The 17,117-nt window shown below is 30.6% G+C and overlaps 1 protein-coding gene across 1 annotated transcript; it reads left to right on the top strand.

Moving 5' to 3' along the window:
* Positions 1-9,641: 9,641 nt before the first annotated feature.
* Positions 9,642-15,278, top strand: LOC120091660 (aquaporin NIP2-1-like). Its single transcript, XM_039049760.2, has 5 exons — positions 9,642-10,018; positions 10,538-10,762; positions 13,424-13,618; positions 14,355-14,416; positions 14,809-15,278. Exons 1-5 carry the CDS (start codon positions 9,710-9,712, stop codon positions 15,044-15,046), a joined length of 1,029 nt encoding a protein of 342 aa, XP_038905688.1. The 5' UTR covers positions 9,642-9,709; the 3' UTR covers positions 15,047-15,278.
* Positions 15,279-17,117: the final 1,839 nt, after the last annotated feature.

Raw genomic sequence — 17,117 nt, forward strand, 5'->3', positions numbered from 1 at the left:
AGATAGTCACATGGAGAGTTTTCATTTGTCCCACATTAGAGAATTAGGGGGTGACTAGAAGGTATAAATATGAGAGAATCTCTATTACCTTCCAAAAGTGGAGAGAATTGTAGTAAAGGGTCTTTTCCCATGCACGCATCATTACCATTGTCCAGTCTCAGACAGGTTTGGATTTTATTTTTTTCCAAAGGAAAAAGGCTTTAAGCATTCATCTTCTTCCTCTTTAAAAAACCAAAGAGCTACCAAATCAAAGTAGATCTCATCTTTTATCTATTTTTCCTCTTGATTCTGAGCAAATACTTTCTCTCAATTTGATTCCAACTCTCCACCTGACGAGTGCATGTCTAAAGATGAGTGGGTGTTGCATCAATCTTGGGGAACAACTGACAAGAACAATTCACACCTACGTCGTGCCGAATTTGCTTTCAAGATAGTAGTTTTCACAACACAAGGCATTAGCTCTAGATATGACGACGAATAACAGTGTCTTTACACTTAGATGTAGTTCAAGACAAAAAAAAATGGACATTGTCAAGTGGAGGAGAATGTCGGTCATCTGAGATACTAAAACAATCTTACTATTGTATAAATATGAACCAATAAAGATAAGATAACAAGTTTGGGTACATTATTTGTTTGTCATTAGCATATTCTAGCCCTCTATCATACGTGGATTTGAACTTGTTTTTTTTTAGAATATTACAATTGCATTGAGTAGAACGTAACTTTACTAATATCTATATTCACATGGATTGAACTTACTGCCATTAGCATAGTAGCCAAAGTTGGATCTAAATGAGAGGAAATGGTATCTTCCTCTGCACTCAAAAAGCCTTTATGTTAATATGATAATAGTATCCATAACATATATAAATGAAGTTTGGATATTGAAATAATCTAAAGTAACCTTAGCTTGTATACTTTTTACTGGATGACTTCAACGAATTGGATTTAAATAGATAAAAGACTTTGTTGGTGATCATTTGATTTCTTATATTTATTATTTTTTTAAATTAAACATATATCATCCACATTTTTTATCATGATTTGAATTTTTCTTAAGTATAATGATTGAATTCTTAACCAAATTCTAAAAACAAAACAATTTTTTTAAAACTACTTTTTAGTTCTCAAAATTTGACTTAGTTTTTTAAAATCATAGTGAAATGTAACTAACAAATGAAGAAATTTGATGATGGAAGAGTGTCTATAGGCTTAATTTAATAAAAAAAACAAAATATAAAATGTTACCTAATGGATCTAAAATATATAATTTTCTAAACTTAATTCTAGATGCTTTTTTTAAAAAATAAAGGTATAAAAATATATTGAAATTAATAATTCATATGCAATATATAAAATTGAAATAACAAGAATAGGACACATCAGAAAACGAAAATTTTGATTCTACATTTTTGTGAATTTATTTATAAAAGTCAATTCCAGATTTACTTTTCTTTATAATTATGATTAGTAATCAAATTACAAGAGTAATGAATTTTTAGTACTGAAAAGTTGGATTATGACCAAAATTTTCACAAAGGATGTTACAAAATTTTTAGAAACATCATAAATAGATGCAGAAAACTAAAACCAGAATGGAACACAGAGTTTGGTAATTCAGTTTAGTGCAATATTACCTACGTCTGGAGAGCGCTATGCACATAGAAAGATATATTTGCTAATATAAAATCAAACAATTACAACGATGTACTTATCTATAAATAAACTGCAATTATAGTGACACTCGAATAATCCAACTTAGAGAACGATCACTTAGCCTCCCCTAAGTGTGACTCCCTCTCAATAAAACTTTATGTTCCCCTAAATGTGAGATCCCCTCAACTTCAACGTACTTAAGCTCCTCCTAGGTATAAGAATATTAGTGAATGATCTCTTAGACTCCCCTTAATTGTGAGACTCCTTTTCTACTAGTATTTTTCCATTTTCTTGTGAATATCACATCACGTTATGAACTTAGGCTCCCTCTAAGTTAAAGAATCTCTTCTCAAGAAATGATATCTTAGGCTCTCCCTAAGACCAACCAATCTTCTCACGAAGAATCCTTCAACAATGAACAATGACACAACTTCAAGATCAATAAAGATGCTGAATCAAAGTTCAACCACCATAGAAACAGAATTCGTTTTGAACGAATCAATAAGATCTAAAGACACTCAAGATCAACAATGGCAAAAGTTTCACAATCTCATAGATTGTAACACTTGTGTTTTTCAGCACAAAAAAATACAATGACTTGCCTATTTTTCAAAACAGCCAACCCTAAAATTGAACAAAATCAACATATATATTTGGGGAGGGTTGACAGGGAAAGAATAAATCAACTCTGCAAGGAAAAATGCAACATATCACGCAATCTGGAAAAACTTGCTGACAGATAAGGAAAAATATTATGCAAATTTTTCTGTCTCTTATGTAACAATGTCATAGATAATAGAGGACAAGAAAACACACCAACAAATATGCATATCACATATCAACATCTAAAGAATCAATTTCAAGGAAGAATTAGCACAATACAGAACATGTTACATAAACATGTTGTTTAAGTTTTGCCTGTAATAAATAAGTCAATCATACTCCAATAACAAACACCCTAACAAGTAGTATTTCGAGCTCTTCAACTTTTACCCAATATATATTAAAGAGAGAATAGTTCAACTGACATCTATATATATTAGCGACTATGAAGTCTGTGGTTGAATTCTCTCAAGTTCTATTCTACTATTAAAAAACTTATGCCACTAAATAAATAATAAAATGTGTGCTTGTTTTAGTCTGTTTTCTTATTTTTCTTCTCTGATCAATTTCATTAAGTTGTGTTTATTATTGAATGATTGAAATTAAGTAGTGTTGTCTAGAAAATATATATGATGTTGAATCCTTAAAAAAAATTATTAATTTAAATCTTAAACATTAATGGAAGAAAAAACTTCTAAAACATAGTGTCAATTCAAAAGGTAATTTATAATTTAAAAAAGTTCTTTTTATTATAATATTATTATTTATTCAAAGCTTTCATTCAATGCTTCACATTTTGAATTTTAAAATATAGAAACTAAAGTATAATAAAAGTAGTGAAAAAGACGGTCATTTAAGTAATTTAAAGCTTCAATGTCATAAATATATGTGTGTGTATCCACACCATTCATTATTTGGATAATTTTTATAGAAAATAATTATTATAATTAGGGCTTTTTAACATATAAAAAATAAATCAATTTATTTATAAATATAGCATGTGATAAATTAGGTAACGTAGATATCTAAGTCATTCTAACTTTTTATCTTTTATTTTGCTTGTTTCACTAAAATTATATATAAAAAAAATGATCATTGGGCCCTCCAATAATAGTGAAAAACATTTTTAAAAGATAGAACAGGTATAATTAAACAAATTAACAGTCACAAATATAGAGACTATAGGATTTACATTTTAAAAAATGTCATATAAAATTTGGCATGTATCTTCACGTAGATCATAGCAAATACACTCTAGAGAGAAATAGTATAGGTCAATTGTATTATAAATTAAAATTTTCATTTAAATGTGTGTTCTCATTATTATTGACTTTTTTTTTTTTTTGCAACAATTGTAGGGATGGAGATCCTTCACCTCTAAAATGGAAAATCATGCCAATTACGATTAAGCTATCCTCAATAATGAAATTTTCCAAACGTTTATGTTTAGTATTTAAACAAATGTTTTCTGGCTAAATTAACATAAAGTATATATACTTTTTTAAAGAAAAAACCATTTTAAGAACACAGATGCTTAATTACAATCTGGAAAAACAATTCAAAATTTTGATTAAAGATTTCAATTTAATTTAATAACATAATTATTGTTTTATTTCAATGAAAATAGTTGAATTAAGTATAAACTATCATTAGAAGTTGTAGATTAGATAATTTTAAAATATATTTAGAACAATCAAGTCTATAAATAATTCTTTACTTCAAAAAAAAAAAAACAAAGTCTACAAATAATTATACGTGATTATACAACCATTTTCATTGTAGAGGTTAATAAATTAATATAGTAGTGACATTATATTGAGAAGGTCAACTGAAGCCTAAAGCAAATATAGCTCAATAGACATGTGGATGTGAAAGTGATAAAAAAGTATTGTGGTTCAAATCTTCCTATCTCTTATTATTTAAAAAGTTGTCAATTGAAGATGTAAGGTAAAATGGTCGAAAAATGATACTCAAAACACCCTACCTTTTAATATACTAGTCAAAGACACATACCATGCATGTGACTTGAAATGTTAATATCATGATTTCTATGATGAATTTTGAATTTAAAATTTTATCTCAAATTAAATATCTAGTTGAAAATTTGCATTTTCTGAACTTCTTCACATCTAGAATATGCTGCCTTTAACAATATACTAAAGGAATATATTGAGATCAGAAGATATTTTAGGATATCTCAACTAAATTGTCATATCCGTACCATTCTCATCATACTCTAAATCTAGTGATGATTCATTCATGAAAAACACGGAGAAAGATCGATCAATATGTACACAAAGAGCTTAGAGAAGAGCTCAAAGACACAAAAAAAGCAATAAAACAGAGCTAGAGAAAAGCATTCTAGTTTAAAGTTAAAGTAGAGGCATCGTAATTAAAAAAAAATATATATATATATATATATAAGATTATCTTTTACCACATCACATTCTACTTCCTTAGCATCACTTAATTTAGTTCATAATGACGTTTGGGGTCCTTCTATCTTTTTCAATAAAAGTTATCATTTATATGTCCGTTTCATTAATGTTTATAGTAAATTTACTTGGTTATTTCCTTTGACTGACAAATCTAATGTTAGTATAATTATGCAAAATGTATTCCATTTGTTGATAATTACTTTCAATACATTTAAAGATATTTTGTTCTGAAGGAGATGGTTCATTTTCTAACTCAATTATCATAAATTTGTTCACAACCAAAGGAGTCTTACATAAAAAATCTTTTCATATTCCTAAACAAAACGACACATCGTGGATGAAGGGAATTGAATTCTAGCGGAAGCATGAGATCACCTTGCAATTAGCTTTTCGATTTTATGAAAACAAAATACAGAAGTCCAAACATGAAGAATAGAGAATAAACATAAATTAATTAGCATGCTATTAAAGAATAAGAAAAAGGAAAAAAAAAAAAAAGGATTTTTACCTTTGTCGAATCTCGATCTTTTCAATTTCCTCTCCATTTTCTCACGAACACCTCTTCCACGCGCAAGGACGCCACTGCAACTATTACCCTGTTATTCTCTTGGATTCCAAGAGGTGGAAGTGTAGTCTCTAGCCACTTGGAAGAGGAAGAGGAATGGGTACAGAGAAATTGTTTAGAGAGTTATGTGTGGAGACTAGGGTTTTTCATGGTATATGTATAGAGAGAGGGGGTAATCCATTCTCCAAGTATTTCCTTTTCCTCCTTTGTAGCTAATTAACTAAATAATCATTATTTAATTAATTGACATACAAATAAAATAACTATATAATAAATCCAATTTAATATAGAATTAATTGATTAACATAAATATCACATATTTATATTATCCTCCATTCTCCATCATTTGTTAATTAATTAATTAATCATTAATTAATCAATTAACATATAAATGTCACATAGTTATGTGCATACATCTTTTTATGAATCGAATTCATATAAATCTAATATTTGAATCTCATTCAAATACATCTCTCTTATACTGTAATTCTATATGAATCCAATTCATATATATTTAATATTAGAATCCCATTCAAATATTTCTCTCTTACATAATTTGGATAATATATCACATCTATAATTAACCACATTATATATTAATCATATTAATATAAAATTCCTTTAAGTGATTTGAACAATTCAAATCATTCATCATTATTATCCTTTAACAAGCTAACAATGGGATCTTATGGACCTATAAATTAGAAGCTCCAATGATATAATACTAATTAATTAAACTCTTTAATTAAATTAATCAATATTCATTAACTACTGGTCACTCCACTAAAGACTGATAGCTGCATTCTTCACACTACAGATATATTTCAGTGTCCATGAATATAACCAATCAACAGTGAGTTGACCCTTCACAAATTGCTCATAACTATAACGGACACAAATTGCAGTTTTACCTCTGTAGTTACATCTAACTTCTCAAATACCACTGATTTCTCTAGTGGACAAACAGTTTATAGTCCAATTATAAACTGACACCTCTCGGGCCAGTGAGAGGTTGAGGTCCCATTGTTCAAGACCCGGAATCAGCTATTAAGAGAATAATTTTTCTACTTTCCATAAGGTCGGGAAGAAGTGAATTTTATCTTGTGTAGTTGAGTTCCCAGCTCCCTACTCGGACAAATCCTCAAAATGGTAAACTTGTTGAGTTGTTAACATAGCCACTCTCACCCATACAAATCAAAGGATTGCCCTCATAAAAAAGAGTTCACAACTCACTCAAAATTAAGGTCAAGTCATCTATGGTCATCCGAGTGAAATGTAATTATGCCTTCTCTATAGCCATTTTTTAATTAATCGAAGTTCCAATTATCTTCTGAATTTCAGATCTCTAATCTTGGCAAGCTTATCTACTTCCTCAAACTTCATATTCAAACAACCAAAAGAGGTATTTATGACAATCAATCCAAGTATCTTAATGATCTTCTCATCACTGTTGGCACGTCTCCTGTCAAACTATGTCCCACTCCTATGTCCGCAACTATTTATCTTCATACTTTTGCTCCTTCTTTCCTTGATGTCACTTAATATAGGAAGCTTGTCGGATCATTGTAATATCTCACCATCACTCGCCTGACATTGCTTTTTCTGTCATTTGTATCAGTCAGTTCATGCAGCACCGAATAGTTATTCATTCTGCTGTAAAATGCATCTTTCGTTATTTATGTGGCATGCAAAGTCTTCGTATTTTGTTTAAACTTGACAAGCTTTCTCTTCCAACATTTTTTGATGTCGATCAGGCTAATGATGCCCCTGATCGTCGCTCAACTATTGATTACATTATTCTTCTTTGTTCCTTCCTTATCTCTTGGTCCGCTACAAAACAGCCTACTGTCTCTAGATCCTCCACCGAGGCTGAGTATTTTTCTCTTGCTAATACTGAAAAAGTTACGAACAAGATAGAGGAAGAAATTTGGATAAAAAAAAAAAAACTCTAATTACACTAATTTCATGGATTAAGCATGCTTGTTCAAGAAAGGGGGAAATCGGGTTTAAGAACAACAATCTTTGTAGCTCAAAATTCTCCCTCTCCTCTTGATGATTTTGATCACGAACTATTATGGCAAACTCATGACTTCTCATTTTTCCTGAGTTTCAGGGGTGTATTAGATTTGCTCTAGTTTTACATATTTTATAGATTCTTTTTATTGTTGTAAAGTGTAGTTTGTTGGGGCAATGCCCTAAATTTCATAGGGTCCATACTTTGTAAATATTTTGTACAAACTCATTGTTTATTTAATAAAATATATGATATTTTATTCCATTTTTTAGTTGTATTAACCATAAATTAATAAACTAATATCCATGGTTATCTTGTAGCTTAAATATGTATGTAGAGACATACGGGTGGATCATGTTTAAGTGATAACTTAAATGGTCTGTAGTAGATGGATAATGATGGGTACCTTATCCTTTTGACACTACGAGTATGGTCTGCTTTATAAGTGTTACAATGATTGTAAAGTGCTACAAATGATTTAATCTTGATCCTTCATATATAGATATGTGAGCGGAGATATTCTATACAAAGGAGTTTATATAAATTCAGACCATGAAATGTTTAGTCTCATTATATAACGCCGTTCATAATAGAGACTTACATTTCATAAGAATGACCATAGGTAACATGACCTGAATCTTGAGTGATTTATGGACTCTTGCCTATGAGGGCGGTCCATTGATTTCTTTGGGTGAGACGTGTCAGATCGCCGACTCAACAAGCTTATAATTTTGGGGATTCGCTTGATTAGGGACATGGGAACACAACTACATAAGAAGGAATTCACTCCTTCCCCGAGGTCGGGGTAAGTAGATAAATTGCTCCCTTGAAGGTTGATTCTAGGGCTTGAACAATGTGATGTCACACCCTTTCCTGGCCCAATAGAGGTTTAGTCATAGTTGGACTATGATCTATTGTTCATTAGAGGGATCAGTAGTACTTAAGGAGTTAGATGTAACTACATGGGCAAAACAGTAATTTTGGCTCAACTGTACTTACGAGCGATTTGTGAATGGTCATCGTATTATTGATTGGTTATATCTAATGGACACAGAAATATATCTGTAGTGCGAAGAGTGCAACTAAGTTATTTTAATTATATATGATATTATTGTGATAATGTATTTGATACATTATAGCATTTTTTAGAGGAAATAAATATTTGAATATGATTCAAATATTAATTATATGAATTGGATTCATAATTGTTAAATTTAATATAAATATGATTTATATTAAATATCATATGTGAGAGAAAAGAAACTATAGATTCTATTGTATATGATACAATATTAAAATTATAGATTATATTTGATATTTGATATAACATATAATTTAATATATATATTATATGATAAGTTAGTTATTATATTTATACATATATATTAAATATTTTTTAAAAAAATTAAATGAGGGAGGGAATTACAACTCCCTCCCTCTCTTTTCTCTCTACTCACGTAAGTTGATGGAGGTTTTTATTTGGTTTCTTTTTATAGGAGAGAGTCTTCTTCATCATTCTTCTTCAAAGGAGAGAGAAACGATTTGTGTATGAGATTTTCTCAAAGAACAATCTCAAGTCTTCATCCTCCTCTCTTCTCTTAATCCCTTCCCTTATTTCAAAATAGTCAGAGTCCACCACTCCTGGGTTTTCAACCTGAGAATACTAAGGTCGCTATCATGATAGTGCCTGTTTTCAGTTCAAGAAATTCTTAAAAAAGGTCTTTAAAGGTAAGGGTTTCTGAAACCCTAATTTCTTTTTATTTAAACATGTTGTAATTTTATAATTGCATAGATGTAAAATTGATTTTTCTAACAGAATGGTATTTGGGACAATCCACTTTCGCTCAAAATTTCCTTCATTTTGGGTTCCTTCATGGTTATCCGCTCCTATTATTCAAAATATTAATTTGTTGTATATCTCTTTGTGCACCCTACTATAAATTAGTCTTCACACCACAGAAATAAACATCAAATTGAGATAATTAAAACTTAAATAACTTGAATCAAATTATTTCCATGGCATGATAGATGTCAACCTCATAAATGGGCCATTCTAACCCAGTTCAACCCTTAAACGTGAAGGCCCAAGTTTAGCTCAAGCATATGTTCAATGAGCTTAATATGCTATTTGAGTCTAGATCGTGTCTAATCCAAACTTCAATATTTCTCTAATTATTTTGAAAACTACAATATTTCACTAAATACTTTTAAAGCTTACAATATTTATCCAATTTTTTCAGTTGAAAACTAAATAGGTACATGGGTATGAATTTGAAAATAAATAAATAAAAAAATAAAATTAGAATGATTTAACAAAAATAATGATAGCTTTAAAGCATATAGAAAAAAGATACCGTGCCTAACCACTTAGAGGCCTACACCCCATCCCTCAGCTTCATTATAAAAAGGGTAGCTTGCAGCTTCAAGTTGATGTGCAAACAAGTTTTTTCTTTTATAATAATATTAGCGTTTACGTTGAAACAGAGGGAGAGAATAACATTATCAGTGTTCTTCCCCCTTCGCATTGAGAGATCTAAACCACTTACAGAAGAAGTGCTTCCACTTCTTTCTATTTCGTCCCAACACATAAAAATGAGTTCTGTTCAAAATTCTGAGCTCCCCAACCAAGAAACTGTTGTTAATGTTAACGAATTTGTCTCTGTTGAAAACCCCGACTCCAGACGCTCCAAGTTTGGATCTTTCTTCAAAAACCCTTACCCTCCTGGGTTTTCCCGAAAGGTACCCTTCCTTAAACTCATCAAATCCTTGTCTGGCTCTTTTCTTTTCTTTTTTTTCTTGTCAGTTTCTATTGTTTAGACGAAAATCATGCATGTTTGGAAGTGATTTTGATATGACTAAATCCTTTTTGTCATGTTTAAATTCACTCTAAAACATACCATTCATCACTCAAAATTAATTCAAACTTTTACTCGTTAAAATGCATTCTTGATAGTATTAAAATTGATTTTGAAGGAACTAAAATAATTTTCGAGTCATTTTGAAATGAGAAAACTTTGGTGGCTGCATCAAAAAAAATTTGCAGCCTAAATAGTTGTCCAATATTGCTATGTGACAAAAAAGAAGATTTTAAATGAATTGTTTCTCTTTATATTTGTGTGTAAAAGAGATGCAGCTTAATTATGACAAAATTATCATTTTAAAATCACTCTCAAACATATTCTTATTTAATAAACAGTTATTTATCTTCCTAAAGCCAATTACAAGATCTTCGATTTTTTTTCCCCAATGATAATACAGCTGGTGGCAGAGGTGATCTCGACGTACTTGCTAGTGTTTGTGACATGTGGGGCGGCAGCATTGAACGCGAACGATCAACGGAGAGTGTCGCAGCTCGGTGCTTCGGTTGCAGGCGGTCTGATCGTGACGGTGATGATCTATGCCGTCGGACATATTTCCGGCGCCCACATGAACCCGGCTGTCACCATGGCTTTTGCTGCAACTCGACACTTTCCATGGAAACAGGTCTCACTTTTAAACTCTTTAGTCTTCTTTGTTGAAATTGTTAGTTATTTTCTTTCTTCCTTAATCAGTAACCTAATCATTTCCTCCCACATGTTATCTAATCTTGTCGGGCGATTATGTCCAAGTATTTTATTTTTTATTTTTCAATATCTAACTTATTCACTTTTTTTTTTCTCTAGATTTACTAAATATACAGTTTTGTTTTACTTTTACCATTAATGATTTTAGGATAAGAAAATTTATTAAGTGATTAATGAAAAATCAATCACAAGGACATATAGGTCTTTAAGCAAAACGTGGAGATTAATACAAACCATTAGAAAATTGATGGATCAAAATTATACTTAGAACTTAGGGATTTTTTTTTTTTTTTTAAAAAAAATGTTACAGAGGAACCAAAGACGACAAGTTCGAACTTAAATCTTATTTAGATTTATTTTCAAATATAGAAATATAAATAGTTTTATTTACAAATATAACAAAATTTCACTATTTATTACTATAATATTGATAGACATCTATCAGTGTTAGTCAATCTATCATTGTCTATCACTAATAGACAGTGATATTTTGTTATATTTAAAAATATTTTCAACAGTTTTGTTATTTAAAACAATTATCTTATTTAAAAATATTATTATATAATATTTCACTAATTGCATAAGCCGGGTAATTGATTAAAAAATAAACAATAACTAGTGCACAAGTTTATTAATATATTAATGATATTATATAAACTATGTTTTTTATTGCACAGGAAAAGGTCTAATAGTTGCTATTACAAAAAGAAGAAAAGAACTAATAGTTAATATGATATCATTAGCAAATAAATATACTATTAGTTAAACTAATGTTATAATTGAATAATGATCAAATCAACGTATTATAATAATAATTTGATACATCATTTGTTTTAAATTTAATATTTAATATTTAGGGCGGTGCTAAGAATATAGGAACGAGGAGCACCTTGTTCTTTCCATGACTTCAAAATATATACAGATTCATATATTTATATATGAATTTTAAATTGGTGGATTCAAGTAATTGTTTACCTTTCTCCTAGTTTATTAATTTTGTTTTAAAAATTACTCATCTATTTTGTCTCGTGATATATGGGATTCTTCACCCTCCAATTATTATTAAAAATATAATTAAATATGATTAAATTTGCGAATAACTCATAAATATAAAGAACATAATCCAACAACTACTTTGGTGTTGAAATATGACGAGGGTGTTAAGAATATGTTAATTTAGTTGAAATATTGAGGTGCACTATTGATTTCACTATCCTTCAATATCTTTCTTTAAAAAGTATTGAATGTGGTTCAATATTTTTGTAGAAAAAGAAATAAAAGAAGTGGTGGAAAATGAAAACATACGAGAGCCATTAACCGTCGTTTCGATTAGTTTTTATGATAATTAGGAGAAGAATTGTGTGGAACTAAAATTGACCCATGTTCTAAGTTTTAGTTATAAAGTCTAGAAGAATCGGTATATGCACTTTGGAAAAGAGGTAGAAACGATATGATGACATAACAAAGAGGTAAATCTAAGCCATATTAAGTGGCCACATGATGTAGGGTCAAATGATGTCCAAATATTATTCTACAGCCATAGCCACAAGGACAAGCATATGTGATCTTTTTATGGCCACAAGCTTGGCTCTATTTTGCCGGCCAAGGAATGGGATGGGACATTTAGGCAGCATAATTCCAACACTTGAGAAATAGAGAGAGAGATTGAGATAGAGATGTCCACCAAAAAGTTCTTGGCCCATTGGGAGTGGAAGGTATACAGAAAGAGCAAAAAACAACACATATCTTCTTCATGTGTGTTTTATAGTCAAGATGGACATCTTTACTTTTTGGATATATTGATATTCACTTTTTTGGAATACCAATCAAAAGAATCAAGAGTAATAATTTTAAATGTCTAGTCCTGATCTTTTTGGTTTTGGTTTAGGTTTCTTTAGGAGGGATTGTTTTTTGTCTCAACATACTTTAATAATTCTTGGTTTGATTGGGTATGTTTTGTTAATTAAGATGTAGATATACTTGAAGTTGGTATGTATACGCTAGGCATAGAACAGGTTTAGTTTGCTAATTGACTTACAACAATGATGTTTTAGTTGCATCATTCGTCTCACACGAGTTTTTGCAACTATTACACCATATGTCGTCATAATTTTATATGAACAAAATAACGTTTGATCATAAATACGCACGATGAAAATTTAATTCGTTTCAGACCTACGACGAACAAAGAATTTTGTCGCAAGTTTAGAGATGCAATCAATACTTTTTCGCTATACGTGCAATGATTTTGAATTCATCACAAAATATGTTTTGTTGGCAAAGGTCATATTTCTTGTAGTATCTGTACTTAGAAAGATGTAGATCAAGAAGTAAGATTCTAAAGATAATAAGTCCGAATCGAAATTAAATTAATAGACTTATATAGTCAAAGACGTATATGACAACGAGTACTTGGGAATAGAACTAGAGGAATCAAATGATTGTAGGGAAAACGCAAGAATTTGTTTTGGTGGTTGAATTAATGAGATGTCAAATTATATATGGTTTGTGAATTGATTGGAGGAAAGGAATTGGAAGATTGAAAGTAACATAGGAGAGTGATGTTCGGTTTGGTTGGTAGGTTCCATTGTATGGAGCAGCACAATTGAGTGGAGCAACTTGTGCAGCCTTTACATTGCGCCTATTATTGCATCCAATTAAGCATTTGGGCACAACTACGCCATCCGGATCAGACTTTCAAGCATTGGTTATGGAGATTGTTGTTACATTCTCAATGATGTTCGTCACAGCTGCTGTTGCAACTGACACCAAAGCAGTAAGATTCTTTTAACTTATATCAAAATATATCCGTTAAATTACAAGTTTAATTATTTATCAGTTTTTTTTGTTTAGATTAAATTAGTATCTAAATTTGAAACTGATATTTAATCTGTCTGTAAACTTTAAAGTATCTAATAGTTCTATTAATTTTCAATTTGATGTCTAATAAAATACTACACCTTCAATTTTGTATTTAATACGTTTCTAAGTCGATAATATATTAGACATAAAATTTAAAAACTAAGTGATCTATTAGATATAGAATTGTAAACTTTAGAGTCTACTTGAATACAAAATTAAAAGGTGAGAAATTAAGTTTAAAGATTAAATAGAAGAGTTGAAAGTTTCATAATTAAGTAATTATTGTTTATTAATTTTTTAAAATGTTTAATGAATTTAATTACTTTTTTTTTTAAATACCAAGTTTTGAAAATTAAAGGAAAAAATATCTTTAAACATGTGTATTCGTTTCGAAAGTACTATATTATTCACGAAAATTTTGAAAATATAAGACTCAAAACATATCCAAAATGAAATGAAATATTAATAAAAATTAAGTGGGAGATTGGAGTTCCACTCAACAATTAAAAAATAAAACTAAAATATGGATAAAATTTAGATATTTATAAAATAATAAGAATATTATACACTATTTGAAAACGGTAAAATGTAGTCGATATTAGTTCCATAAGTTTTGATTAATCTGGGAAAATGGTGATTGTTTTTGGCAGGTAGGAGAGCTGGCAGGTATGGCAGTTGGCTCAGCTGTGTGTATCACTTCCATCTTAGCTGGGTAAGGAAACATAAAATTTTTTGGTTTGCCTTTTTAACACTCAAACTTAAAATTATTTCCTTCAAAATAATAACTTTTTTTATTCTTTTAAAAAATATATTCTTAGTTATTTATTTATTCATATAGACCTATTTTTCAACTATGTCCACCTTTTCAAATCAATATGGACTTGTAAATACTTATGGCAAATTTTTAACTTTAAAAAGCCATACATAACCACAATTTTGATTTTTTTAAAAAATTAATTTTTGAATTTTTTTTTTTAAAAAAAACCATTTAGTATATAAAAGTATACGCTTATCAACTACCCAATTTTTGAAACACCCTTTTGAGTATCGAGATATTGTTTTAACAAATAAATCTAATGAAGATTTGTGTTAGCCACTATTCAGACCTGTATCAGGAGGGTCGATGAACCCTGTGAGGACTTTAGGACCAGCATTGGCAAGTGATTATTATAAAGGACTTTGGGTTTACTTTGTTGGGCCAGTTGTTGGAACTCAACTAGGGGCATGGTCGTATAAGTTCATACGGGCCAGTGACAAACCTGTGCACTTAATTTCTCCTCACTCTTTTTCACTTAAACTTCGAAGAATGTCAAGATCAGACATTAGCGAAGGTGAACGTTAATATGAGCATTGACTCAGCATCGTCTACCGTCTTTAAAATATTTGAAATGTTAGAAAGAGTGAAGAAGTTCGAGTGCTTAATGAGCAATGATCTCATGTACTATTCTATAAGCTTCTTTCTTATAGTTTAGGGGTGTATAAGGGCCCACTTCTTATAGTTTAGTAGTGTATTAGAAGAAGTCCTTGTAATTTAACATCTTCTATATTTTATGATAATTTTCTACATTTTGTAACTTGTTTTTCTTTTTCTTTTTCTTTTTTTTTCCCTTCAAATCATAGCCCTTTCAAGAAACTTGAAATTATAGTTTCATTATCAAATTTATGTTCATATACACTTGTAAAGAAGTCAAATGAATGAGAAACATAACTAATTAATTAATTAACCACAAAAATATTTTATGAGATAAATATATATATATATATATATATATAATTAAATAATTAATATATATTACCCGTAATCTCATATAAGGTTTAAGTTAATCTAAAATAGAGTACAATAAATAATTGGAGTGATAAGCCAACATAAAACTATTAAGCAATAAGAAGACTGGTACTGACAATATATGATTTCTCTCCGTTTTTGTAACTGGAAAATTTTCATGAATCACTCTATAACTCACAAAATTCTTTAATACAAATAGCAAATAACATACCTCTTCTTCCTCTTCTTCTTCCTCTTCTTCTTCTTCTTCTTGCTAAGACTTGTGTTGGCATCACAACGCTCGGGCATGCTAGGTGTTACGGTCATGCTTGTCCAAGGTCTGTTGCCCATGACCGCATCTTCTTCTCAACCCCTTTTTATCATGCTTTCATCTTATGTATTTCACTATGTAAGTTAGTTTACTTTGTTAATTCATCTATTTGTAAGTGACCGTTGGCCAATGTCTATATGCAAGGGTGACGGTCAAAAAATTGCTTAGAAAGCACTATATGGGAATGAGAAAAATCATCATATCCTTGTACCCAAAGTGGTAAGCTATAAAGTCGTTGTTGCTTACTGCTTTATACCCTACTACAATCTTTCTTCTCTCAACTGATACTCTCAAACGCTTGTGAAAACCTTTTCTTCTAAACCCATTTTCTAAAACTGTTTTATCTAAAACAGAAGTAGAGGTAGCGAGAGGCACATAGACGATCCGAATTCGCATTGGATGACTTATTCATGAACAGGAACAAGTGTCGCACATTCACTAAGTGAAGCTTCCAAAAGTGCAATTCTGATAGTTGGGTATCAAAGGCAAGTTGATTCAAAGAGGAAAAAATCAGTAATCATGTCGGCGACAAAGTACTTGAATAAGTTCCAAGTAGACAGATTGGTAGAGATGTAAGAGCAAATGCTCTACGTAAGAGAAGTCCTTGATAGTAGTCATTTCTTGAAAACCGATTGCAAGAAGTTGCCGAGAAAATCGGCGAAATTAATACGGTAATTAGCCGCCTAGAAGGATTACCTATCAAAGAATTGATGATGAAGGTTGAGATCCTAGAGACAAAGGTTGCACGATCTGGTAGTTTCGAGCGTGGGGATAGCTCAATGGGCTCTGTTTCACATATAGAGCAGCGCGTCGAAGAATTGGACGGCTCCTAGAAAGCAATAATTTAGATGGTAATTAATCTGTCCGAAGATTTTCGATCGGCCCTTGACGTCAACAAAGCCGATATTGCAGATGTGAGTGCGAGGGTGAATCTCATTATCGGAGCTATAAGGAACCAAGCCTCACCTGGGGGAGCAATCTAAGTTAATAGGATAAAGATCTGGGAACCAAACCCCTTCTGTGCGGTGTAGGATGCAAAGGCCTTGGACAACTTTATCTTTGACTTGGAGTAATACTTCAAGGCGACGAACACCATGATAGAGGACTCAAGAGTCGCACCAGCAACCATGCATCTAAATGAAAATGCAAAATTGTGGTGGAGATCACGATTTATGGATATGCGAGAAGGGCATTGCACGATAGATTCCTGAGATAAATTGAAATAAAAACTTCGTTCACAGTTCTTTCTTCGAAACATAGAGATTTTTGTCGGGTAAAACCTCCGAGAATTGAAACGTAGAGGCAACATCCGAGATT

This window comes from Benincasa hispida, chromosome 11 (assembly GCF_027475165.1).
Source record: "Benincasa hispida cultivar pf3 chromosome 11, pf3_genome.v1.1, whole genome shotgun sequence".
NCBI classification, from domain to species: Eukaryota; Viridiplantae; Streptophyta; class Magnoliopsida; order Cucurbitales; family Cucurbitaceae; genus Benincasa; species Benincasa hispida.

Excerpts from the sequence above, each read along its gene's own strand:
- LOC120091660 (XM_039049760.2), top strand. The coding sequence starts at position 9,710 with ATGTGCAAACAAGTTTTTTCTTTTATAATAATATTAGCGTTTACGTTG. Across the intron at positions 10,019-10,537 it reads CTCCTGGGTTTTCCCGAAAG|CTGGTGGCAGAGGTGATCTC; the intron begins GTACCCTTCCTT and ends ATGATAATACAG. Across the intron at positions 10,763-13,423 it reads GACACTTTCCATGGAAACAG|GTTCCATTGTATGGAGCAGC; the intron begins GTCTCACTTTTA and ends TTTGGTTGGTAG.